Source organism: Ursus americanus, chromosome 30 (genome assembly GCF_024610735.1).
Source record: "Ursus americanus isolate L20-20 chromosome 30, mUrsAme1.1.p, whole genome shotgun sequence".
NCBI classification, from domain to species: Eukaryota; Metazoa; Chordata; class Mammalia; order Carnivora; family Ursidae; genus Ursus; species Ursus americanus.
This window is the reverse complement of record NC_142156.1, coordinates 31,489,947-31,516,312: the sequence shown is the minus strand read 5'-3', so window position 1 is coordinate 31,516,312 and position 26,366 is coordinate 31,489,947. Positions and strand designations below refer to the sequence as shown.

Sequence of the window (26,366 nt, the reverse complement as noted above, 5' to 3'; positions counted from 1 at the left end):
GTTGACTACAATTAGTAGCGCCAAATAGGCCCCCCGCCCGTGCTGTGACCCCTTAAGGCACTTGGCATTCACATCACACTGCTTCCTGAATACCCTCCCTGCAGGCTAGTCAGTTCAGAGCAACGTGAACCATAGCAAACATCTGGAAACTTCCATTAGGCTAATCTCCCTGAAAGAAATGGACTTGGGTTATTGGAAGGAGGAAGGTCTAAAGAGTATATGGAATTGGTCCAAACAAAGAATTCAGTACTCCAAAGCAAGAAGAAAAAGGCAAACAGCCCATTAGGAAATGGGCAAAGAGTAGGAACAAGACTGCCTGGAGGATGAACCCAGAAAGGCCAGTGACCATGTGGCAAGGTGCTCCACCCACAGGTGATAGGGGAAATGCATTTTTAATCGTGGTGCTATGCCAGCTCACACCATCAGACGGGCGGACACTAAAGAGTATGGCTGAGGCTGGGGAGCAATGGAACACACGTAGCCCAAAATCCCTGTACTCACCCCCATTGCAGCCTGCACCCTCCCCCACAAAGGCAAGCATCATTTTGAGCCCAGTATGTGTAGTGTTCTGTGAATTGTTACTACGTATGTAGGTACCTGCTGTTTGAAAAATAAAAAGCAAACAGAAATCAGTTTATGAATTTCATGAAATTTTTTATTTAATTAGCCCCCGATGGCATCTAGCCAGAGAACATGGGAATAATGCATTTATCCGTGGGGAGCATTCAGTCCATCATCCAGTGGTTCCCAGACTTCTTGTGGGAGTTCATTAAGTGAGTGGCTTTTCTTGTTCCTGAAGAATCCTCTCTATCCCGTGAGGAGGAACATTTCTATGGTGACGTTCCCAGGGTCCCCAGTGCCATCCTCAGTGGCCCTCTGATACCTTCCCCAGGGAGTCTTGGCTGTGCTTCCACCAACCCACAGATTGGCCAGCAGTTTGGGATCTAGAGTAAAATATACGTAAGATCAACTTTACCATTTTAGTCATTTTTGTACGTTCACACTGTTGTGCAACCATCACCATCATCCATCTCCAGAATTTTTTCCTCTTCCCAACTGAAACTCTGTTCTCCCCCACCCAGCCCCTGGCTACCACCATTCTAATTTCTGACTCTATGAATCTGGCTATCCTAAGTACCCCGATATAAGTGGAATCCTATAGCATTTGTCCTTTTATGACCAATGTTTCACTTAGCATAATGTCTTTGAGCCTCACCCATATTATGGCATGTGTCAGAAGTTCCTGCTTTTTAAGACTGAATAAGATTCCATTGTATGGCTACAAACCACATTTGGTTTATCCATTCATCCATCAATGGACACTTGGGTTACTTCCATCTTTCAGCTGTTGTGAATAATGCTGCTATGAAATGATTATGCACATATCTATTCAAGTCCCTGAAGTGTTTGTTCCCTAAATTCAATTGTTTGTTTGTTTTTGTTTAAAAGATTTTATTTATTTATGTGACAGAGAGACAGCCAGCGAGAGAGGGAACACAAGCAGGGGGAGTGGGAGAGGAAGAAGCAGGCTCCCAGTGGAGGAGCCTGATGTCGGGCTCGATCCCGGAACGCCAGGATCACGCCCTGAGCCGAAGGCAGACGCTTTAACGACTGCGCTACCCAGGCGCCCCTAAATTCAATTGTTTTTAAGACTGTAGTAAAGAAATCTGGCCCAGCCCCTTGTTTTGCTAGGAAGCCTAGAAGGTTAGGGTCTGCCCGGCACCCACATTCAGGGACACAGGACTCGGAAACCAAGCTGAGACACTCGGGAGCCTTGTTACCTTGTGGAGACCCTCAGCTGTTGGGCCAAGGAGTGCCCCTCAGAGGCCACGAGCATTGGATGTGATCCTCACTTTCTGCTCTTCACAGCTATGCCCTTTGCCTTCTGTACGAGAGAGAGGCTTCCCTGGACAGAATTTGCTGAGTCCGCAGAGGATGGACCCACCACCAGGTTCTGTCAGAAGGTAGGACGTTGACTCCTCCTCTGAGGGCAGCTGCCAAACCTTTGCAGGTCACAGAGCATGACCACAGCTCTGGGTGTGGCCCTTCCCCATGGAAAATGTACCCATCTGGTGCTTGTTTTGCCAGATAAGATTAGATAAGACCATTTGCTGCCCCTTTTTTAGTGTACTTTCACTTAAAGTTGTAGAATTTCAGAGCCAAGGGGGCTCTTAATGGCTTTTTCGGGTGAGGGGCAGCCCAAGAGGGGTAACCTCCTGTGGTAGGTTCTGCAGTCAGTAAGTGGCAGAGGTGGCCCTCGGGGACCCGGGATGGGGTCGATTCCTTGTCCAGACCTCTGCTACTGTCCATGCTGTTTGCCTACGTTATGTAGGCTTCTCTGTGTGGCCTGTCTCATCAGTACAGAGATCAGTCTTCATTTTTCTTTGTTAAACCCTTATAATGTTGTATGACCCCACTGATATGAAATGTCCAGAGTAGGCAAATGAATAGAAGCAGAAAGATGTGGTTGCTAGGGGCTGGGCGGGGAGAGGGATGGGGAGTGACTGCTAATGGGTATGGGGTTTCCATTTGGGAGTGATGAAAATGTTCTAAAATTAGGTCGTGGTGATGGTTGCGCAACTCCGTGGATGTACTGAAAACCACCCAACAGCACACTTTATTTTTTCTCCCCTTGCCCATCAGCAGTGACCTGAACAGCACACTTTAAAAGGATAAATTTTACACCATGTGAATTATATCCTAATAAAGCAGTTCTCACACACACACAAAAACCAACCCATAACAACAAAGAGGTTACAAATGATGACTTATTCTTATCAAAGCGCTTTTCTCACTTCTCCATGTCCCGTTTCAGATTTTATACATATTTTTAGGGGATTTTTTGGAGCAGAACTGTAATGACAGTGATTCTATCAAAACTGGATCGCAATTCCAAACATCAGTGCTCTCACACTATCAGAAAAAAATCTGTCATCCACCAGGTTGTTGATTCTGAGCTGTGGATAAAAGAGAGGGGACTGGTTAAGTGGTGACTATAGACGACACACTTGAACCAGGGCCAGAGGGGGGAGTGGGGATGAGAACTGGTGCCAGAGGACACCTGTCTACATCGAGAGGGGCCCAGGCCCCGTGGGTGCCCTTACCTGGCTTGGAGCATCACCTTCTGCCCGTTGTGCCTTTCTCCATCGGTAAGGCCAGAGTTGGTGACAGGCTAGTTAGAGTGAGGACAGATGACCATCTGGGGCTGCTCATCCTGAAGGTCACCAGGTCCTTAATGTTCTTATTTGACACAAAAGGAATTCGGCAGCAAAGAGTTTGGTTTGACTTGGTTGGTATGATGAGAAGTATGGTAAATATCCTTTTATTTTTTTTATTGTGGTAAATAACACATAAAATTACCATCTCAGCCATTTGTAAGAGTATCATTCAGGGGTGTTAAGTACGTCCACATTGTTATGAAACAGATCTCCAGAACTTTTTCATCTCGTAAATCTGAAACTCTATACCCGTGAAACAACTCTCCATTTACCCCCCGCTACCGGCAGCCAATATCCTACTTCCTGTTTCTATGAATCTGACTACTCCAGATACCTCACGTAAGTGGACTCATTCAGTATTTGTCTTTTTGTGACTGGCTTACTTCATGTAGCGTAAGTCTCCAGGGCTCATCGTGTCACGTTAATCACAGGTCATCCATGTGATGACAGGATTTCCTTCCTTTTTAAGGCTGAATAATATCCCATTGTGTGAATATACCATATTTTTAAAAGATTTTCTTTTTCCTTTTTTTAAAGATTTTATTTTTAAGTAACCTCTGCAGCCAACGTGGGGCTCAAACTCACAACCCTGAGATCAAGAGTCACATGCTGTACCAACTGAGCCAGCCAGACACCCCAGACATACCACGTTTGATTTATCCATTTATCCATCAGTGAATTTTTGGGTTGCTTCTACTTTTTGGCTCTTATGAAGAGTACCGCTAGGATCATTGGGGGGCAAATGTCTCTTCAAGATATTCTTTCAGATATATATCCAGAAGTGGGACTTCTAGATCATATGGTAGCTCTATTTTTAATTTTTTGAGAACTGCCGTACTATTTTCCACAGCCACTGTACCATTTTACATTTCCACCAATAGGGCACAAGAACAACAGTTCTTGGCTTTCAGTCTTCCAAAGAACGAATACAAATAGATAGCTCTGAACCAAGGCTGATTCTTTAGTGGGATCATTTAATTCTTCAAAAAAAAAACAAAAAACAAAAAACTACAAGAGTCGATTTAACAGTATGTCTCTGCTACGTTCCTCATCTTTCCAGCTGGCAAAGAAGCATGACATGGTGGTGGTATCTCCCATCCTGGAACGAGACAGAGAGCATGGGGATGTTTTGTGGAATACAGCTGTGGTGATCTCCAATTCTGGGGCAGTCCTGGGAAAGACCAGGAAAAACCACATCCCCAGAGTGGGTGACTTCAATGAGGTGAGCTGGCCCTAAGAAAACCCACTCAGCTTACTGGCCCTTCTGTCCGCACCTGCCTGAGGATCTTTCTATGAAGGGAATCCTGCGTTGGATCGTGTCCCATCGCACAACACTGGAACACAGTGTGGCTGTAGGGCCCCAGGGCGTCCTGCCATCACATGGACAGATGGGATTTGGGTGGGACTCCCAGGGGAGTCCCAAACACCAAGCACAGAGAGATATTTCTTTCTTTTTTTTTTTTTTTTAGATTTTATTTATTTATTTGAGAGAAAGAGTGAGCAAGAGAGAGCAAGAGAGAGAGCATGAGCAGGGGGAGGGGAAGAGGCAGAGGGAAAAGCAGGCTCCCTGCAGAACAGGGAGCCGGATGTGGGGCTCCATCCCAGAACCCTGGGATCATGACTTAAGCTGAAGGCAGATGCTTAACTGGTGAGCCACCCAGGCGCCCCTGGATATTTCTTTTTTTAATATAACCTGACTTGGCTTTCTGAAATTCATCTCTGAGGTAAGTGGTATATAGATTAAAACCACAGTAAATAGTGCACAAACGTGAAATGATTGCCGCAGTCCCTTGCAGGCTCTGAGCTCCTCACCTGTCACAGTCCAGCCCTCGTTTGGGAAGTGGGAGTCCTTGTTCATAAGTCACATGAGGCCTTAGCCGTGTTGGTGTGTTGGACAGCAGGAGGTAAATGTGCATGTGTGTGCACATGGTATTAGGTAAAGCTTGGTGCCCGTGGTCAAGGGGTAAGTGAGGAGAGCTATTCTGATTAGTTAATGCCAGTGCATGGGTAGATTGGATGCACAGGGGTGGACTCCACCCGATACCTAAGATATGCAACCTGAACTTGATCTGCAATAAATACAGTTGTTCAGACTGTGATAGACCCAGTCCTTTGCTGCCCTCCCTGATTGTGGGGGTTCCAACCACACTCTCAGGCTGGTCAGAAGGACAAGGAAGGATCTACGGAGCTAGATGACGTTCCCTAGGGAGAAAAAAACCCCTGGTGTCTCTCAGTGACAGCTGGAGGTGGGGGTGGGAAGATGTGCTCATCACCTGTTTACCCTGGGATTAATCTTTAGCTCCCAGCAGATAGTGAAGGGCTTGTCTGAACACACCAGGATCTACTTTGTCCACCACATGTACACATCCTGGTTGCTGCCTGACCCTAACACATTTTGAAACTAATGGGAAGAGGCAAAACGTTCTGGGAGCATATCTGTTTGGGACACCAACGAGCCCTCTAGCCTCTCCACCGTGCCATCTGTGAAAATGCCCCAGGGCCAGCACCCCATGGGCGCAGGCAGAGAGGCAGACACGGCAGGACGTCCCTAGTCCCGGGCAGAGAGCTCTGTGGAAGAGAGCACTTTCAGGGTGTGAGCTCTAGTCTCATTGGCCTTCATCAGCTGGACAAGTCACATGGCCACCGAGGCTGTGGTGTTCTCCCCCAACAGGCGGGGATTGGTCTGGATGAGTTTCTAGTCTTTTCAGCTCTGACATTCTTCATAGGAGCATGTGGTTGCTGAAGACAACACTGACCAAACCTTGACCATTAGCTGTACCATGACTGAAACCTAACCAAAGTTTATCCTTAAAAAACTGTGGGAAGTTGCTTTGGGGATTTTTTGGACATGCCACAAAAGAAATTGTGGGAAAAATCTTAAGCCATGGTGATTTCCCAATTGTTGGTTTGTAGTTGTTGTGTCTGGTTTCTTTGGTTTTTCTTTTCTTTTTTTTTTTTAGTATACTGAAATTTTGGAACTTAGAGTCACAGCCAAGAGTGTTACTTTTGGCATCCTGGCAATATTTTCTTGTTTCTGTCAGGTCTAAGGAAAGAGAAATTGTACAGCTCGGAGGCTTTCATACATGGCCCTTTGTTTTTCAGTCAACCTACTACATGGAGGGAAACCTCGGACACCCCGTGTTCCAGACTCAGTTTGGGAGGATTGCGGTGAACATCTGCTACGGGCGCCACCATCCTCTCAACTGGCTCATGTACAGCATCAACGGGGCTGAGATCATCTTCAACCCCTCAGCCACCATCGGAGCACTCAGGTCTCTCAGCCAGTAGGATCTGGGAGGGTTCCTGGGACCTCGCTATCTTCGGCTCATGGCCTAGCAAGCAGGGTTCGGAGGTGGGTTTGGTAAACTGTAGCAGGCAGGCGAGGCCACCAGGTTGTCTAACAAACCATGGGATTGCATGTTGTCTATTTCACCAACTTTTCTGTGAAAAAACAAAACCTCAACAGTCAAGATCAGTTAAGATCCGCCCCCCAAGAGCTGCTTTGCTGTAAAATAGTGTTCCTTTGCTATTATTCTGAACACTGAGATGATAACAGTCCCCCTCTACTCACGCCATAATTGTCAGGATTCCAAAAAGGTCCTCTTCTAAAGTGTCCAGAGCATAGTAGGTGCCTGGCTACCATTAGCCCCCTTCCCTGTCATGGCCCTGAAGGTGGGGGGGAGGGGCGGGGAGAGGACTGTGGATTCCCAAGCCTCTTGTCTGCGACATGCAGCACATGGACGAGGGAAGGAGCCAATGAGAGAATCAAAGCCGAGAGGGTCCTTAAAAGATCAGCCAAGTGGCTCTGAAATTTGTTTTTAACCAGCAAAGTGTTTCTTCTAACACCTAACATGCATTTAGATGTTAGCCTCATCCCAGAACAGATAAATCTCTTCTGATGAAGGCAGTGGGGGGCGGGCCCTGGCAGTCCCTGGGCTCCTGCATGAGACCCCTGGGGCCCTTCATTTAATAATGGCGGGTGAGCTAAGATGACCCAGCATGACTGCACTTCCGCTGCTTCTCTCTTCCCCAACGGCTGCGTATTTGGGTGGTTTCCAGTTTTGCATCATTAACAAGTACCAGAGCTCTAGGAATTTATGTGCAAATATCTTTCTCCCCAACTCACTTCCTCCAAGGCAGGATTCCTGGATGAGGAGGTGCTGGCTTTCACCCTCGTTGTCCTGGTTGCCAGTGCCCTAGCAGTGGGACACTGGTGTGGGGGGAGGGTCCCCGGTCCCTCTGTGGGGAGCTGCTGGGACAGTTCGGTGAGCAGCTTTGAATTCCCTGCCAGCCTACACCTGTCACTCTTCTCTCTTGACTAAATTTCAGGCTAATTTCTTCTGAAGGTCAGAATGTGACATTTACTTTACCTTTTCTTCTAAGCGTGGTGCCCCTTCTCAAGAGCGACATCCCCACAGCATTCTTTTTTTTTTTTAAGATTTTATTTATTTATTTGACAGAGAGACAGAGACATTCAGAGAGAGAGGGAACACAAGAAGGGGGAGTGGGAGAAGAAGAAGCAGGCTCCCAGCGGAGGAGCCTGACGTGGGGCTCGATCCCAGAACGCCAGGATCACGCCCTGGGCTGAAGGCAGACGCTTAACGACCACGCCACCCAGGCGCCCCATCCCCACAGCATTCTGATTTGCACAGCAGGTCCCTCGATGAGCCAGAATGCAAACCTAGTGGGCTACCTCAGGTCAGCTGCCCCCTGTGTGCACCCAAAGTTTCTGTCTGCGTCCGGGAGGGACACTCCTGGGCAGAAGGGGGAAAATCTCATCTTCGACATCCCCTGAAGACTCTCCCTGTATCCTCATGGCCGTGTGGTTCCTATGACGGAGTCCAAAGGCAGTTGTGATGTAGGGTACTTACTGGTCGTCCAGCCCCCTGGAGCAGCCTCGTCCTGCAGGCCATGTGTGAGACATTCAGCAAGCGCCATCTACCTGCAGGGGTCCCTCAAGGAACCTGAAGCCAGTACGTTGAGCATCTCTGCTGAGCTGGCTCTTGCGCCAGGGCGGGCAAAGCTGTGGACTCAGACTCAGACGGCCGCCTTCCTGACCTTATTCTGCCAGGCTTTCATTAGCCCCAATTAAGCAAATAGAAGCACCCCAATGTAATATGCACATAACTGCTTGCGTCTTCAGCAGCCTATTAGGCTTATTAAAAATTATTGATTTTCCTTCCTCAAACAACAATCATACAACTCGTGCCTTTCAAGGGTGTGGTGAGGCCGGCAGTTAGAACGAGAACAGGTCCTTTGGAAAGCGGTGTGTTTCATGAGCTCCCAAAATGTTCACACCCTTTGGCCCGATAATTATACTCCTAAAAGTTTACCTGACAGAGTATCCAAAAGAGGAGGAAAAGGCTGTATGCATGAAGATATTTCTGGCAGCTTTATTTATAATAATAAAAGAGCTAAAGGCGGGAGAAATGTCAGGGTTAGGTAAATTTCAGCCCATCTCTTCCGTGTTAGTGCACAGCCCCTCAAAAGTCATTGTGAAGATAATGCAGCCTCATGACAAAAGCCTGTGAGCAAAGAAAGATGTTTCCAGACTGTGGTCAGAGCTCTGTAAACATCTTTTGCCAAGGATGGATGTGGAGTGTGGAAAAATGACAACAGATGGTTTATTAGGATGGCGGGATGCTGGGTGATTTTCTTAAAATGATAAATGATTATTTATGGAATTGATGGTGAGTGTTTTTCAGCACAAGGCCGGGCAAATCCCCACCAGCTGCACATAAGCAATGGCTTCTGGAACCGTCCCTCCCTTCTCTGGCATGTCCTGTCCCCCCGATTCCCACATGCTGTGTGGGATCATGGGGTGTCCTCACTCATTTTGGGGTCCCACAAATCTAGCACACAGTAGACTTGATGTGTGTTTTGATGAAGTGAGTCATCCCAACGGTGCCACGCAGCCCATGTGATTGAAGATTTTGGCCACGTATGTGCGTACATAGGAGAGTTGTGGTTCCATCCCTTCGACGCTTGTCTCCTTCCCACTGTAATTATTTTTAGGGGCTAGTGTAGCCACACTAGGAATAAAGCAGCTGTCCCCGTGGCCCCAGAGGACTCTTCGTGATTCCCGCACACGCTGGGCTCTCACGAATCTCCAGCTTCCTTTCCCTTGCTTGTTTGGAGAGCCTAAGTTTTATTGCCAGCTGTGGGTTTGAGTCCTATGCAACGTACCCTCCCAGGAGAATTGCAAGAGAGATGTTTTATGGCACTCACCCTGCAACTGTCTATTTAATTCCTGAAAATGTCATTTTACGGGTGTGTTTCTATAAAAATCCTTTCTTAAAAGTTTTGTCAGCTTGGCTTAGCAGCTGGGGGGAAAAAAGCAGCAAAATGAGTCCCCTCAATCAAGCCTGTGATTTTTTTTTTCCAGACTCGTGAATCCTCCTGAGAATTAGGCTTGTCAAGCACCCACTCCCTCCACCTACTCCCGGTTTAAACCAGGTGCACACTGACAGGAAGAAAGATTCCAGGGCATTTTGCTTCCAGTCACTTAATGTTTCTAAGTGGGCATTACGCCTGTCAATCCAGAATCTCAATGATGTTGTTCCTCGGATGAGATAATCAGTGACAAGAAGGCCCCTGGACTCCATGGCACGTTGTAGTTGGTGGGCCGGAGAAGGACAGGGTCTCCAGTTGGGGCACCGTTTCCCACAGTGTCCTACGTCCGTGGGCGCTGAAATGAGGAAAGCCCGCAGCTCAGCTGTGGCCTCGTGGAGCCTCTCTGGGCCAGGAAGAAGGCCAGGGAGCCTCTGCTTAGAGTCTCGGGATTCAGAAGAGGAAAATGGGAAGGCACAGGGAGATGGGGCCCGGCTCAAGGGAGGTGACACCTGCTACAGAACCTCCTACCCTTTCCAGATACCTGAATTCCTTTCAGGTTTACTCTGTTTGCTTGGCCTCAAATCTCTCCCTCTGGAGACTGCTTTGCAAGGCAACGGAGCAGGGGAGGGATTAGAGCAGCAGTTGGAGCCCTCGGAGGGCCATGTGTGAGCCCCGAGGCCCCCAGCTCCCTTCTGAGATTTGCTCAGCCCAGAAGGTGAGCTCCTCACCTGACCCAGGAGGTGAGAAGGAGAGAGAATTAGCAGTTACGAAGTTCCTGCCACACGGCCCCTTCTAGAAGCTTTACCTGTGTGGTCAGTCCTTACAATATCCCTCTAAGGACGTTTCAGAAAAGAAAACTGAGGCTCAGGGCTGCTTTAGCCTACAACAGGCCTGCCCCAAAAGCCTGCGTGGGCTTAAGCATGGGACAAGCTGGACTGCTTGTGGCTTTAAGGACACCCACAGCCACACCGGTCTCCCTAGCCATCCTCACCGCAGACCTGAGACGGCTGGCAGCCCGGCTACAGCTGGGGACCAAGCACCCACCCCGTCTGGCTGGGAAGTCAGCCACCTGGTTCCTCTCGTTTCTCCCTCACAGTGAGTCCCTGTGGCCAGTTGAGGCCAGAAACGCAGCCATTGCGAATCACTGCTTCACCTGCGCCATCAACCGCGTGGGCGAGGTAAGTCCCCGCAGTGTGGCTGGGCTCCCGAGCTTGGTCCACTAGGAGTGCTGGGAGGGGACAGAGCTGCTAGGAAAGCTGCCTGCCCGGAGGGGGGCCTGGCCTCTTTGAACAGCAAAGGCCACGAGGGAAGCAACTGTCTGCTGGCCCCTGGTGGGGACACATCACACCTCTTCTCCCTGTCCCTGTGTGCGTGCCACAAATCCTAGGGCCCCGGAAGAGGGGTGACTGGCTTGGTCTGTTCCTTTGAAGGGTATTACTGTGTCTCTCTTCTGTTTTTGTCTATTTTGGTTTGTAACTGAAACCGTTTTTGAAAGGCTCTCACCTTGTCACCACCAAGTCTCCTGTTCCGTATTTTTCCCCATTGACCCCGTGCGCTGAGTGAACTTGACAATGAAACACAATGCGTTCATTACGTAATAATCCTCTTCCTCATTCTTATTAATCGGTTGTCAAACTCTGATCAGAACATCTGCTCAGGCTGAGATAATCAAGGTTCCTGTAGTAAGTCCGTCCAACTTCTGGCAACATGAAGAAACTCAGTGACCCCATCTCGGCTTGAGATGCCGTTTCCGTTAGGCTTTGGGGAAAATACAACTGTGTGAGCACCCCCTTCGTCCCCTCAGGGACCCCAAGCTGGGGCTTTATTTCCCAGGCAGACAAACCTCAGCTGCCTTCCAGAGGCCTGAGAACTGCTCTGCTCAACATCTTGTTTTTCCCCTCCCAGCAGATTATAACCCCACCCCGAGACAAAGTTGGGGTTTTTACCTTGCCTGTCAAATTCCCTGCTGGCCGCCTGTGTTGGCCCAGTGCTGGCGACTCAGCAGGGACATTTCATAAGTACTTGTTGATTGCCCAGCGAGTACAGGCCATTCCTTCTCTCGCTCTATGGGTTGCTTCCGAGCCCTCCTCAGCCTGGCTTCTCGGGCCACGCGCTCGTAGTGCCACCTATAGGTTTCCCTTACCTCGGGTTTTGTTTCACAGGAGCGCTTCCCGAACGAGTTTACCTCTGGAGATGGGAAGAAAGGTATGTTCCAGGACTTTCCGTGGTTGGCTGTGGCTGAGGCGTGGGCCTCACTGTCCCGTTCTCTCTCTGATGCCTCTGGGGGGGGGGGAGTCTACCCCACCGTTGTCTGCACACGTGGCCCGTTGTTAGAGGGGTGCACTCCTCCCATCTGTATGGCCCACAGTTGGGAGCCTGACTGTGGCTGGGTCCTAGGCTTATGTAACCACATCATCCCCCAATTGGGGATCGAATGGCATTGGGTTGGAGTCCATCCCTCCCCCGGGACTGGTAAGAAGATGGGCCTAGAAGACATGGACTAGCCTTTTGTGAGCTCCCTTGAAAGAGGGGGTGCTTTACCCACCCTACACATCTCCTTCCCTCTCTTCCTTTGTCCTTGTTCACCTGCCACCACACCACGTCCCAAACTGCGTAAATGTCCCAGAACATCAGCACGGACTGCCTTGGGTTCCTCGATTGCACAGCGTGTTCTGATCTGAGGGCGGGTACCACGTCACCTCTGCTAGGAATCTCCCACTCAGTGGTCCCACCTCTCTGGCTAGGAATGTGGAAGGCAAGGGCCCACCAAGGAGGTCTTGGAACTAGCTTAGGGTGTCCCCTGGAAAGGCAGAGAGGACTGAGCACATCTGTTTCCCAGAAAAGCACTTCCTAAAAGGGTTCCAGATCCCCTCACTTGAGGCCCCAGATATCCAGAGACCCAATCCCAGTTAGCTCCCTGCAGACAGAGGCGTAGCGGCAGGGAAATGAGGTCCACTGGGTGCCTGCTGTGTCCAAGCCCCTGCTAGGCCCTGCTCCTTACAGGCCTGCGGGGCAGCTGTGAGCACCACCTGACTTGTGAGGGGGCCGAGGCGTGGAAAGAGGGTACGGCAGACACAGCTGGGCAGGCAAGTGAGGGCAGAGCCTCTAGCTCACCATGTCAGGTCACCACAGGAAGCAGGTCACACAGAAATCCCAGGGGCAGAGGTGAGGGCTGTGAGGGTGACTTTTGTAGAAACTTGCTCGGCCTCAGGCCTGAGGAGGGAGACAGGTCCTTTGGGGAGGTGGCACGGGGATGCTGGGGAAGGTGGGGAGGGTGGGGAGGGTGGCACAGATACTTTGTCCTGAGTGTCGCTCCATGTGCCTACCCCTCGGCCTGCACAAGCTCACAGGCGCTTTCTTTTGCTCCTTCAAAGCTCACCGGGACTTCGGCTACTTTTATGGCTCGAGCTATGTGGCAGCCCCGGACGGCAGCCGCACCCCCGGGCTCTCCCGCAACCGGGACGGGCTGCTGGTTGCTGAGCTCGACCTGAACCTCTGCCGGCAGGTGAATGACATCTGGAACTTCAAGGTGGGTCCCAGAGCCCCCAGCTGTTGCCTGCTCCTCTGTTTGGGCCCCCATCCTGCTCTCGGAGCTGGAAACCACAGCTGCTGGGTTTGCTCCCAGAAACAGCTAGAGGAGGCTCCAAGCCGAGCGGAGGGCCAGGTCTCTTCCTCCAGGAACTGGTGTGCGAGGGAGGAGCCACTGGGTCAAATGATGCCCAGGCAGCAGACCTTAATAAATTCTCCTCTTGTCTGATTTAGATTCTGGGCGCCTTCAAACAAATTAATCTCAATTTCATTTGTCCGGAGAATAGAGTGGATTGGCTTCTCTAATCCTTTTTTTCCTTTCCAGGCATTTGCACTTATCACAAGATAAATGTGGGTGTCTGGCTCTGCCTGTGGCCTGGCCCCACGGTCTAGGCCTTGACAGTAGAGGAAAATGGGTCATGCAGAGAAATGGCATCTTGGCCTGGCTCTGCCATAGCCTTTCTCAGTCACCCTAAGCAAGCCCTTTCTGCTCCCAAGCCCTAGTATACCCGTGCATAAAACTGGAATGTCTTAAGTGGCCTTTGAGACCTAACACATGTGACACCAGGGGTCATGGGAGGAGCGTAAGTGCCCACCCTCCTGGAAGGGTGGTGGCAGCCATGGCCTGGACCCCCTGGAATACACCCTCTCATCCTGGATGCAGATGGAGTTTGCTGCATTTGTGTCCAGCAGTATTTCTACCAACTCAGAACCCACTTATACTTTATGCAAATGAATGTCCTCCTGACTGCGTGACCTTGCCCAGTGTGTCTGGGAGGAACCACCTCCCCCGTTTACCTGAGCATGGGTCTTTGGGCATGTTCCCTGAGTCTCAGATCCTCATCAGACAAATAAGGCATTGTCCACATGAATGTCTCCTGGCCTGTCTCTCCTCTTCCTGGGGAGCTCAGATTAATGCAGGATTCCACTCAATAAACAGCATGTTTTCTCACTGGTAACTTTTTGAATGCAAAAGCCCCCACCCCCCCAAGACTATGGTGATGGGCCTGAGCTCCTGTCCGGGTTTGGGGAAGGAGGGAGGGAATGCCTGGGTGTGAGCACCCTGGGTAGGTTTGCCAGCCCTGCGCCCACTCTCTCCCAGACCCAGAGCCAGGAGACCAAGGTGCAAATCCCAGCAAACTCCACTGCTGCCTGGGGACCTGGAGCAGGTCACTCCCCTCTCTGGGCCGTAGGCTGTTCTTCTGGGGTTCTGCAAGATCTCAGGACAGCCCTCTTCCCTTCTACCTCGGGGCAGGCCACACCTTCTGGATGGACAGGTCACAGAGGTCTTCCAGCAAGAGGGGCCAGCGTCTGTGAGTCATCTCAGCATCTGTAATCTTTGCTATAGCGCTGGAATCAGTGCCCAGTGGTCACACAGGGGTTGTAGTCTGAAATTGTCCTGTCCATCCGCCGGCCTTCCTGACAAATTTCTGTCCCACGGCTGCCCTCTAGTGGCAAGAGGTGGTGGTGAGTAAATGAGGGGCGTTTGTAAAACCGGAATCTGTCTGCCTGTGTTTTGCTTTCAGATGACCGGCAGATATGAGATGTATGCTCGGGAGCTTGCTGAAGCCGTCAAACCCAACTACAGCCCCAATATCGTGAAAGAGTAGCTGGGTTTTAGACCCTGCCTGCCAAGGAGGGCACCTCTGTCCCTAGCAGAATCAGCGAGTACAGCAAGCTTTAGAAGTCCAAGGTCTCCCTGCTGATGTCCTGATAACATTGCTGTCCACATTGGTTTAAAAATGCTCCAGGCAGGGAGGGGAGATTGAAGAGTGACTGCCAGTGGATATGAGATTTCCCTCCGGGCTGATGAAATGTTTGGGGCCTCCACAGAAGTGATGGTTATGCAACACTGTGAATATACCCATGTAAAATGGGTACACCGAATTGTATACTTTAAAATGGCTAAATCTATGTCATGTGAATTTTACCTCCATTTAAGAAAAATCCCAATCACGAATGGCACAGGTGGATTTGCAATTGGACATGGGATGCCCCAGTTCTGAGCTTCCTCTGTTCCTCTGTGTAGACTGTCAGCAACCTGAGGGGAAGGGTGGGAGCAGATGTGCAAGTAGGGGAAGCTGAGGCTGTTCCCGAGTCATTGAGCTACTAGGTGGCTGTGGGCAGGGGAGACGGCCATTGGATGTGTCAACATGGCTAGGCTGCCGTCTCCAGCCATTCACTCAGATGCTAATCTGGGTGTTGCAATGAAGGTATTTTATAGATGTGATTAAAGCAAGATTATTCTAGATAATCCAGGTAGGCCTGATTCAATCAGTCAAAAGGCCCTCAGGAGGAGAGGTAAGGCTTCCCTGATAAACCAAGAAATTCTGCCTGTGGACAGCAGCTTCCCCCCTCCCCCACCCCACATGCCTGAGAGATCCAGTCTGCTTTTCCTGACCACCTGCCCTCCAGATTTCAGACAATCACCTGCCCTCCAGTCCCCACAATCACTTAAATCAATGCCTTGCAATAAATCTTTTAATATATATCCTACTGTTTCTGCTTCTCTGGTTGTACCCTTGCTGATTACAGATTCTGGTACCAGAACAGAATCTTCAGGATGAGTTTTCTGCATCGGTGCTAGGTTTTCTGGAATTCTTCTCTAATTTGTTTCATTTAAAGGCACTCATGACTCTATTTGCAGTGTTAAAGAGGCCATGGTAGTCCATGGTATAATGGAGCAATAGAGATTTATAGAGAGAACCGACCACCAGCCTGTGCCCCCAAGTCCCAGCCTGCCGTTCCTGGTGGCCTGTCCCATCTGTGGATTTTAGGCTTGGCTAAGCAGCCCCCATCATAAGGCAATTCTTCTCACTAAATCTCGGTATCTTTATATATGTATGTGTGCGTGTGTATACATATATACACATGTCCGTATCTCCTATACATATAAATATATCCGCATCGCCTGCTGATTCTGCTTCTCTGATCGAGCACCCACTGCCTGACTGACCTAGCAGGTTGCTCACCTCTCTGCACCTTGGCTTCCACATCTGTAGAGTGGGACCACATCACCTCTTTTCTGCTTTAAAGAGCGTATCGTCGTCTTTTCAGGATGGCGGTGAGAGACAGACTAGATGGACCAGGAAGCCTATGTGGTCTCTGTTCCTTGCATCACACAACAAAAGTCCTACCTGTGCTGAGGGCACCTGGGTGACTCAGCTGGTTAAGTGACCGACTCTTGGTTTCAGCTCAGGTCGTGATCTCAGCCTCGCACTGGGCTCCGTGCTCAGCAGGGAGTCTGCTTGAGATTCTCTCTCTCCCTCTGTCCTTCCCCCTGCTTACTCTCTCTTTCTCTCTCTTTCTCTAAAATAAATAAATATTTTTTTAAAAAAGAGTCCCAGCTGTGAAGTCTGAAACCCCCACAGTCAGCCACGGTGTGGGAGTGGGAGTGGGGTCCTCTGGCTCTACCCTTACTGTGCCCTGTCAGAGAAGCCAGCTCATTCCTTCCCTGGCGCAGCGGCTGAATTGCATGACCCAATCCCATGTCAGGGCGGGGGTGCTCCTGGATAGCCACGTGGGGTAAAAAAACTGGTCAGAACTGCCTGGCCATACCTCTCTGTTAACCCCCTTAACCTCTCTGAGCTGCAGGCTTTTCACTACACATAAAAGCCTACTTTGTACTTACTTCTCATAGACTTCAACCCTGCAGATACAGTGAGCTTCGCTGTCTTGCCTTCAGGGTCCACAACCTTTGTGCCTGTGGTTTCTAAAAGGAGCGTGTCGTCAACCTAATACAGAAGCCGGCTTAGATAACAAGTTGGTGCATTTATGAAATAGGCACTAATACACCAGAAAGTATTTGATTATCCACACCTCTCACTGCCTAAAATCAAAATGTTCAGGTCTGCCTTAGAGTAGAAGGGCCCTGCACACATGGACTCATTTGAGGGTTTAACTCATGCCTGGAATGTTTAGATGCTCAGCAAACATTTGTTGACTGAGCCTAGGGTGGAAGTTTTTGTTTCTGCATGATTGTTTCCGATATCACAGAAGGGAAGTTGCAGTGGTTCAGTGTACGGGGCCTGTGGCCCATGGGTGAAGCCTTCTGAACCCCTGAGCCTCAGTTTTCTCACCTCTAAGATGAGAGGTGACTGGGTTTGAGGCTTTCCAGGGGCTCTCCAGCTCTGCAGACAGCATTCCTGCCAGCCCATGGCTTTATTGCTAGAATCTGGGGTACCAGGGGAGAATGGTGCCAAGCCACAGTGTGCCCGACAGGAAAAAAGGCAAAGACAGTCTAGGATAGACCACGTGTTAGGCCACAAAACAAGTCGTGATAAATTTTAAAAGATTGAAATCATATGAAGTATTTTTTTCAATCACAATGGAATGAAACTAGAAATAAGTAGCAAAAGGAAAATTCAAAACTATGTGAAAATTAAACCACCATTCTTGAACAACCACTGGATTAAAAAAAAATACAAAAGAAATTAGAAAATGTCTTGGAACAAATGAAAACAAAAACAAAACATACCCAAACTTGTAGGATGTAATGAAAGCAGTGTGAGAGGGAAATGTATAGCTGTAAACACTTACATTAAAAAAGAAAGCAGGCACCTGGCTGTCTCAGTCTGTAGAACAGGCGACTCTTGATCTCGGGGTCATGAAATCCAGCTCCACATTGGGCTGAGAGTTTACTTAAAAAGATAAAATAAAAATTAAAAAAAAGAAGAAGGATTTCAAATCAACAACCGTTTTTTTACATCTTAAGGAACTAGAAAAAGAGCAAACTAAACCCAAGGTAACAGTAGAGAGGAAATAATAAAGATTAGAGCACAGAGAAATAAAATAGAGACTAGAGAAACAATAGAGAAGAGAAATGAAACCGAAAGTTGGTTCTTCAGAAAGACCAACAAAACTGACAAACCTTTAGCTTGATTGAAAAAAAAAAAGAGAAGACTCATTACTAAAATACAAAATGAAAGTGGGGACATCAGTACTGATCCTACAGAAATAAAAGGGATTATAAGAGTATTACGAACAATTTGTTAGAGGAGGTCACCAAGAGCATGTGATTGTCGGTTGACCCATGAGCTGGACCCAGGGAATCAGAGGCTCCCTCCCTCCCCCATTGCTCCTCCCCCGTCCTTGGAATATGTATTCTGCCCACTGTTACTACACTAGGAGCTACTTCAAGGATACAGCGTGAGAGAGTAATGTATTATTAAGACCATTTGGGCAATATATGAGACTGAACCCCACTGAGATTTCTATATAAACTCTTAAGATTCTGGTGGGCATGTGCAGAGATCTACTTGTCTTGTGGCCACTCGAGACGAGCCTCATATGTAAGTGGCCTTGCATATTAAAACTGCTATCTACCAATCTGGAGAGGTCTGCGTCTTTCTTCAGTCTCTCCTTGCCTTCCATGTATGGGGCCCAGTTTCAAATTTCACCTAGGGAGCACCCACGTTTGCAAACCAACACAATCGTCTGCCAACACATTGGACAACCTAGATGAAATGGACAAATAGAAACATGAAACTACCAAGACTGAATCATGAAGAAATAGAAAATCCGAATAGACCCGTAACTAGTAAGGAGATTTAATGAATAATCAAAACCCTCCTAACGAAGGAAAGCACTGGACCTGGCGGCTTCACTGGTGAAGTCTATCAAACGTTTAAAAAAGAACTAACACTAGGGCACCCAGATGGCTCTGTCAGAAGAGCACGTAACTTTTGATCTCAGGGTCATAAATTCCAGCCCCACTTCGGGTGTAGAGATTACTAAATAAATAAATAAATAAATAAGCTGTTAAAAAATAAATAAAAAGAAAGAAAGAACACCAATCCTTCTCAAATTCTTCCAAAAAAGTGCAGATAAGGGAGCACTTCTTAACTCATTGAGGCCAGTGTTATGTTAATATCAAAGACAGACAAAGACACTGCAAGAAAACAAAACTACAGAGCAATATCCTTTATGAATATTGATGCAAAAATCCTCAACAAAGTACAGTTGACCCTTGAACAATGCAAGGGTTAGGTAGGGGTGGCAACTCCCTACATGGTTAAAAATCCACATATAACCGTTGACTCCCCAAACCTTAACTACAAATAGCCTACTGTTATCAGAAGCCTTACCAACAATATAAACAGTCGACCAATACAGATTTTGTATGTTATATGTATTATATACTATATTCTTACAATAAAGTAAGCTGGAGAAAAGAAAATATTAAGAAAATCATCAGGAAGATACATGTACAGTACCGTACTATATCCACGCCCCCCCAAAAATCCACATATAAGTGGACCTGTGTGGTTCAAACCTGTGTTGTTCAAGGATCAACTGTACTAGTAAACTGAATATTGAAAGGATTAATGGCTAAGTTAGCCTTATTTCTATTGTTTCCTTTAGGATAAGTTCTAAGGAATAGAATTCATTGTGTTAAAGAAATACAAACATCTTGTCAAGAACTGGAAAGAATCTGAACTCTTACCCTGGTTGGAAGCTGACAAATTAGCTGACCTCAGTTTCATGGATGCTGGCAGAAGACACAAGCATTCCTCAGAGACAAAGGACTTTAGGGCAACGGTAGCAGCAGCCAGAGTACCAGCACTGTCTGGCAGTTCCCTGAGCCCCAATTTCCCCAGGACAAGACAAAAGAGAGCCAAGCGACTCCTGCATGCGCAGCGGGTTGCATTAAAAAGAGAAAAGGAAAGAGGGAGAAGAGCTTAGAGAGTCGGAATTTTTTATATTGGAAAGTAAAGCATGCCTGCCCCTTGCTCTAAAGGCAGACACTATCTCTGTCTACCAAGGTTGCAAGAACACCTGCACTTTGCTCCAGAAGGAGACTTAGCTCTTTCTTCTAAGGCTGTCGGCTCTGAAAACATCCTTGGAAAAGACAGTCCCGGACAAAGGCATTCATGGTTTTAGCTTGTGCATCATGCAGAAATTGGAGAAAAGTGAGAGACCTGTAGCAGTAACCTCCAACCAATGTCCATTTCTCATCTCTGCATCATCTTGACTTCTGACAATTTCCCCATGAGTGTACTACTCTATCAGATACTCTGATTAATTTGACTGACAGAAGCTGGACCAAATCAGTTCCATTTTTCCTGTAGGATTTCATCAATTATATCCATTGAACTTCAAGGAGCAGAACAAGCCCAAGTTGCAAATTAACCTCAGTCCTACTTTCCAGGGTCCTCAACTCAACAGGATGGACAAATCCCATGAACCATCAAGGTCTACCTTAGAAAGTCAAGTGGCTGTCTCAAATATTGACCTTTCCACTTGGCCTAGGTCATTAATCCAGGTATGACAGGGTATATTAGATACTGCCCAATCTCCACCTTGGCCCACAGGGAGGAAGTCTAGGCAAGTCTATCTATACCAACTTAGCCAGTGATCTAACACTGACCTGATGTCCTCCAGGGCCAAGGTGGAAACACTGATTGTTTCAGCTAAAACCAGGGGCAAACATTGTATCACCTTTTCTATCAGATGACTACCATCATGGGGACATCTGCCCACAGAGTGCTCACAAATAACGAGTCAGTTACTGGTTCAGGAAGCTCCCCTGACTAAGTAAGGCTTGCTTCATTTTAGCGAGATCTCCACGATTGTCTGTGGGTGACCTGATCTGTTGGTGGTATGTGCTTCAACAATTGAACGGACCAAAGACCTAAGTGTACGAGCTAACACCATGTAATTCCTAAACACAGAGAGAAATCTTCATGACATTGGATTTGGCAGTAGTTCCACGGATTCTGGCCCATGGCCAGCATGAAGATGCAAGACACTATTTTGGGGGAGGCTGGCAAGTTACCGCCTGGCTTCCATACGAGTACAGTCATCAAGACACACATGATGCCCCTAGAAAGTGTTCTTCCAAAGCGTTGGGGCCCCCCCTAAGTAAGACCTATATCAGTCAGGGCACAGGTTGATAACATCTCCAGTGTGACCTTCTGACCAGCTGGTAGGCCTTTGGTTTCCCAGTTAGTTTGAATAATTAACTCTAACCCTTGTTTTCGGAAGGACTGCCTGAGGGTAGTCAGGCCAATCTATCCTCTCTGCCCATGCCACCAGTTGGGTGACATTTGTCTTCTTCACAGAATGGCTGAAAGAGTTCTTTGGGGATAGGGGTTGGGAAGACATCTGGCGGTATTATGGTTGTTTTTCCTGGGAGATGCCAGAGCCAGGGACATCCCCTGTGTGGTGTTTCCAACAGCCTCTGGTAAGGTTAATAGGAATGGTGACCAAACTGTGGTCAAAGCCATCTGGTTAGGACAAAGGCAAACCCCTGTAATCAGGTATATTTAACATGCTTACAACAGCTTGGGAGTACCACACTGGGGCATTTTTCATAATGAAGGCTCCAGAGGCAATTATGAAAGACAAAGATCATTAATGATTAGTGCTCCTCCCTATGGAGCTCCTAGAATCTAAGTTCCTTCCTGTCTAGGTGTCAAAGTTGCTGTTCCTCCTCCAAAGTCAGTGTGAATTCCAATAGCTGAAACATTACCTTTTCCCCACCCCACGTTACCCGTTTCTCAAGCCCTTAGCTTTTGAAAGGGCCAGGGGCAAGAGGAACAAGGGCATTTTTTTTTGAAGATTTTATTTATTTATTTGACACAGAGAGAGAGACAGAAACAGAGAGAAACAGAACACAAGTGGGGGAGGGGAGGGAGAAGCAGGCTCCCCGCTGAGCACAGTGCCCGATGTAGGGCTCGAACCCAGGACCCTGGGATCATAACCCGAGCCAAAGTCAGACGCTTAACTGACTGAGCCACCCAGGCACTCCCGGGACAAGGGCATTTTTATAAAATGCACAAACCTGTTATTTTCCCAACTTCATCCCACAGGAGCTGCCGTAGGGGGTCTCGGCAAGCAATGTACTAACCCAAGTGGCCATTGTCCTTATGACCTGTGGCTATGTCGGTCCAACAAGAGAATCCAAGTGGCTGGTCCAAAATCAAGCTTGAAGCCCTGGGCCTCCTTTCAGCTGGGCTGTCACTTTATTTTTTTAAGACTGATTTATTTATTTGAGAGACAGAACGCATGTGAGCATGTGGGCAGAGGGAGGAGCAGAGCGAGAGGGAAGAGAGAATCTTAAGTAGGCTATGCCCAGCGGGGAGCCCAAAGTGGGGCTGGCTCTCACAGCCCTGAGATCATGACCTGAGCCAAAATCAGGAGTTGAACGCTTAATGGACTGAGTCACCCAGGCGCCCCTGGGCTGTCACTTCAGAACATGTGGCAACCAGGCTGACCTGGAATTGCTCTTAGGAAAAAGAAAGAAGGAACGTGCCCAGGAATCATCAAGTCTGAATCCCCAAATCCAAACCGCTGTGTGAGAGAGTGTGGACCAGGAAGGAGTGAAGCGGGTAGACTTAGAAACTTTTTTTTAAGTTGCTTCTGGACGCAGTATTCCAGTGTTGGGCCCATTCTCATTATCGGCTACCTTCATCAGCATTGCAAACCCAATTGGAGGTAGTAAGAGCCCAAATACTGGTCAGTACTTCTTCTACGACTTTCCATAGGAATTTGTCTCATGAGAATCTCTCTAAGAGGACCAAAGCTCTTTTCAGCACCCTGGACCCACTACAAAAAAACCCTCTGGGACCTCTTACGACTGTCTCCTAGTGGAATTAAGGTTGATGTGAGAGAATGTAGGAAGCACCGAGCTGGCAGAGGGCCAAGCTGTGCCATTCCTTCTTGGCTAGCACCACATGCTCCAATCCCTCATTGCTCAAGCAAACTGGCAAAGGTTCCAATGATCCACCTGCTTTCCTCCCACAGCTGTTTTGAATTTCCTACCCTTCAGGCTCCAAGTAGGTGTGCATCTCTGTAATTGTTGTTTGAAAAGAGTCACAATCATCTGCCCATCCAGGACGAGACTTACTACTAGTTGTTACAATGGGGCAGACGTGAAACTGACCACCAGATAGTGCAGGATGCCTCCTGCCCACGGGGAGTTAGCAGCAACCAGTGCACCATCCAGGTCTTTGGACCTACTTGCAGGGACTAAGTTTGCGGCCCCCTCCCCAATTCTTCTTCATCAACAGGCAGCAGAGTGAAGAACTATTTATCATCTGGTTACCATACAAGTTGGGTAATAAGATTTGCTGCTGATTCTCATGGATTTCCCATTACTTGGCCTGCAAAGCCCTCATTCTTCTTCCAGAAAACCATGTCTCTTTGAGCATCCCCTTTTTGCCAGGACTGTCAAGAACCATGAAGGGCTGGGGAGCCTGGGTGGCTCAGTTGATTGATTGTCTGCCTTCGGCTCAGGTCGTGATCTGAGGGTCCTGGGATTGAGCCTGCTTCTCCCTCTCCCTCTGCCTGCTGCTCCCCCTGCTTGTGCGCTCTCTCTCTGACAAAGAAATAAATAAAATCTTAAAAAAAAAAAAAAGAAGAAGAACCATGAAGGGCCTTATTTTCAAGTTGACCTGTCACAGTTTCATGGATGCTAGTAGAAGACAACATTCCTGGGGGCGCCTGGGTAGCGCAGTCGTTAAGTGTCTGCCTTCGGCTCAGGGTGTGATCCTGGCGTTCCGGAATCGAGTCCCACATCGGGCTCCTCTGCTGGGAGCCTGCTTCTTCCTCTCCCACTCCCCCTGCTTGTGTTCCCTCTCTCACTGGCTGTCTCTCTGTCACATAAATAAATAAAATCTTAAAAAAAAAAAAAAAAGACAACATTCCTGGATAAGAGCGAAGGACAGTTTATTACAGCAACAGCAGTGGCCAGAGGATCGAATTTTCTTGCAGATTCTCCAAGTCCCAGTTCCCAAGAGAGCCAGGGACCCTTGCACTTGCAATGGGTTGTGTTACAGGAGAGGAAGCCTGAGTTTAAAGAACCTAATTCTTTTATAATGGGCAATATATCTGCCTGTCTTTGGCTCTGAAGGGAGACACTTCGTGTCTTCCAAGGTTACTTGCTACACCAACATTCCTGAAAAGTTGGTTCAGAATGAATAGCCAGTGCCTCTGCCCATGAGACATGCAGAAATGTAGCCACTAGTGGGGGGCTTATCCTCCCACTCATCCCCGTAAGAGAGAGTGTCTGCTGAATTCTGCATAACATCATAGGTTCAAATGCAACCTTCCCCTGAATGGTGGCCTCTGATTCTGAAAAGTACAAGAAAGCCACTAAAATAGGTACCATTCAAGATCTGCCACTGACCATTCATTCACATACTTTATCAAGCATCTACTAGGTGTCCAGGGCTGGGGGCTACGGTAGTGGAGACGGGTAGACAGGATGATGTGGCTGAGGGATGCAGAAAACGGTACTCCTTTAAAAGTGGTGACGTCAAGCAGAGCCTTGAGGAAAGAAAGGACTTTGGCAGGTGAGAGGTATAGAAAGGAGGCCAACTTGGCCACCTCATGGGTCTGTTGCGAGCTGTGGACATCAAAACCTTGTAAATCAAGGGGCTTCGAACAGCTTGGGGAGACTGGCTCACCAGATCTCCTGGGGCTGGGGGAAACCCGGGAGCTGGGGACAGATCCTCAGGAAGCACATCGGAGCAGGCAGCTAGGAAGAGACACAGAGGAGGGAGACGGGCGGGGGAGGGGAGTGGAGAGGATGGAGAAGTCACTGGCGAGGCCACTACACTGGGCCTGTGGGAGTCTCAGCCTCCATTTCCTGGCGCTGAAGTTTTCCCATGAACCCTTAAGTCCATGCTGGTCGCATCACTTGGCCCCTGGGACCAGCAGCCCAGCAGGATGATGTCTCAATATCTTCCTGGTTTTCTCAATTCTATTCTGACGCTGGAGGGTGGGGGCAGGTCCGGGATGTGTGTTCTTGGATTCTGTAGCTTGAGGCAAGTCAGCAAGGAGAGCAGGATATGTGCTCTTCCAGAATATTGGGGCCACACGCCAGGCTTTCTACCCGGAGGCAGAACCCCAGGGGCCTGTGGCAGCCCATCTCTCCTCCAGAACTCAGAGTTCACTTCCTGGCTCTTCTGGCATTAGCTTGCCCCTACAGGGTCATTAGGGTTACTTCTGACTATTGTCTGGGCTGAGGGTTGGGAAAGCGGCAATGGTGGGTTGGGGTCTATAGCTCATTGAGTGATGACCTTGGGCCAGTTGCTCCCCTCTCTGGGCTGCGCGCTGCACCTTGGACTAGACCAATGGTTACCCAAGTGTCAGCATATTTCACGAGTAACAGTGTTATACAAGAACAGCTGTGGCTAAGGAATTTGGGGAAACCCTAAATGAAGGGAGTTCCCTTGCTGCAGGAGCGCTTTCTGCACATCCTAAATCCCTCGGAGGGGGCTGTAGCATGCAGTGTTTGCCAAGCCGACCTGACCAGGGAACCCCATCATACAGAAATTCTCGCCACTGGTATTCTGAAGGGCATGCCTCGGGATGTGCTAGATGAGATGTCTCTAGGGGTGTTCCTAGCTCTGTTCTGAGATTTAAAGAACTCTGAGATTTAAAAACCGTAACCACCAGATGTCCAGTGTTCCTTGCCCCATGGTGTATCCCTGCCCTGTGTAATCCCCAGTGCACCCTGGACTTACTGATGCACTTCTAACTAGATAGAGAATTGCAGAAATGCTAGGATGTCACTTCTGAGACGAGCTTATTAAAAGGCTGTGGCTTCCATACTGGGTGCTTGTTCTCTCTCTCTCTTAAACTCCCTCCCTTTCTCCCTCCTTCCCTCCTTCTTTCTTCTTTCCTTTATGTCATCACCACCTGGTCTATCATGAGGACACCCAGGCAGCCTCTGGCCAGCAGCCCTATCAGCGCGCTCAGAAGTAGGAGATCCAGTATGTCAAACCTCAAGTGACTACAGCCCTGGCCAAAGCTTGAGAGACCCTGGGCCAAAGGCACCAGTTCGGCTGCACCCAGCTCCCCATTCTGGCCTGGCCCCTTGTCTCCCAGTGGTGCCCCTCCCAGGAATCCTCAGCCTGTCCCCTACTGTCCTCACCCTGCATGCTCTGGGAAGCCAACTCTACCCAGTACTTGCTACCTCACCCACTTTGGGCCCTCCTATGTCAACACCTCCCTCATCATCATTTTTCTCCCGTAATTGTATTCAACGGCCACTCAGGGCCCCAAACCAATCTTTCCCATGCCTGTCCCAACCATGATATGCCCATTCAGAATAGGGGCCCCTTTCCCTAGGAGGGTCAGAAGACCCCCGCTGAAGTGCAGAGAGGGGCAGGTGTCACTGGTTACGCATGTAACTAGAACCCCTGCTATGCTGCCTGGCATACTCTAGCAGGGTGCCCCAGGCTCAGCTGGCCAACGCCCTGATTGAAGGTATGTCTGCAGGGCTGCTCCCCAGTTTGGAGAAGGGTCCAAGATCTCTGTAACAATTCTTAATATATC

General features: G+C 48.7%; 1 protein-coding gene and 1 long non-coding RNA gene across 2 annotated transcripts in view; one reads left to right on the top strand and one right to left on the bottom strand.

Moving 5' to 3' along the window:
- The window catches only part of UPB1 (beta-ureidopropionase 1), a 29,599-nt gene extending 14,029 nt beyond the window's left edge, over positions 1–15,570 (top strand). The window contains exons 4-10 of the mRNA XM_045802476.2: positions 1,870–1,964; positions 4,279–4,440; positions 6,321–6,490; positions 10,648–10,729; positions 11,714–11,756; positions 12,926–13,080; positions 14,606–15,570. Coding sequence (XP_045658432.1) covers positions 1,870–1,964; positions 4,279–4,440; positions 6,321–6,490; positions 10,648–10,729; positions 11,714–11,756; positions 12,926–13,080; positions 14,606–14,689 — 791 coding nt within the window. The 3' untranslated portion in view covers positions 14,690–15,570. The remainder of the gene's footprint in view (positions 1–1,869; positions 1,965–4,278; positions 4,441–6,320; positions 6,491–10,647; positions 10,730–11,713; positions 11,757–12,925; positions 13,081–14,605) is intronic.
- Positions 8,821–11,718, bottom strand: LOC148107481 (uncharacterized). Its single transcript, XR_015722383.1, has 2 exons — positions 11,055–11,718; positions 8,821–9,906 (listed from the first exon to the last, which is right to left on the bottom strand). It is a non-coding gene; the product is annotated as an uncharacterized LOC148107481 (long non-coding RNA).
- Positions 15,571–26,366: the final 10,796 nt, after the last annotated feature.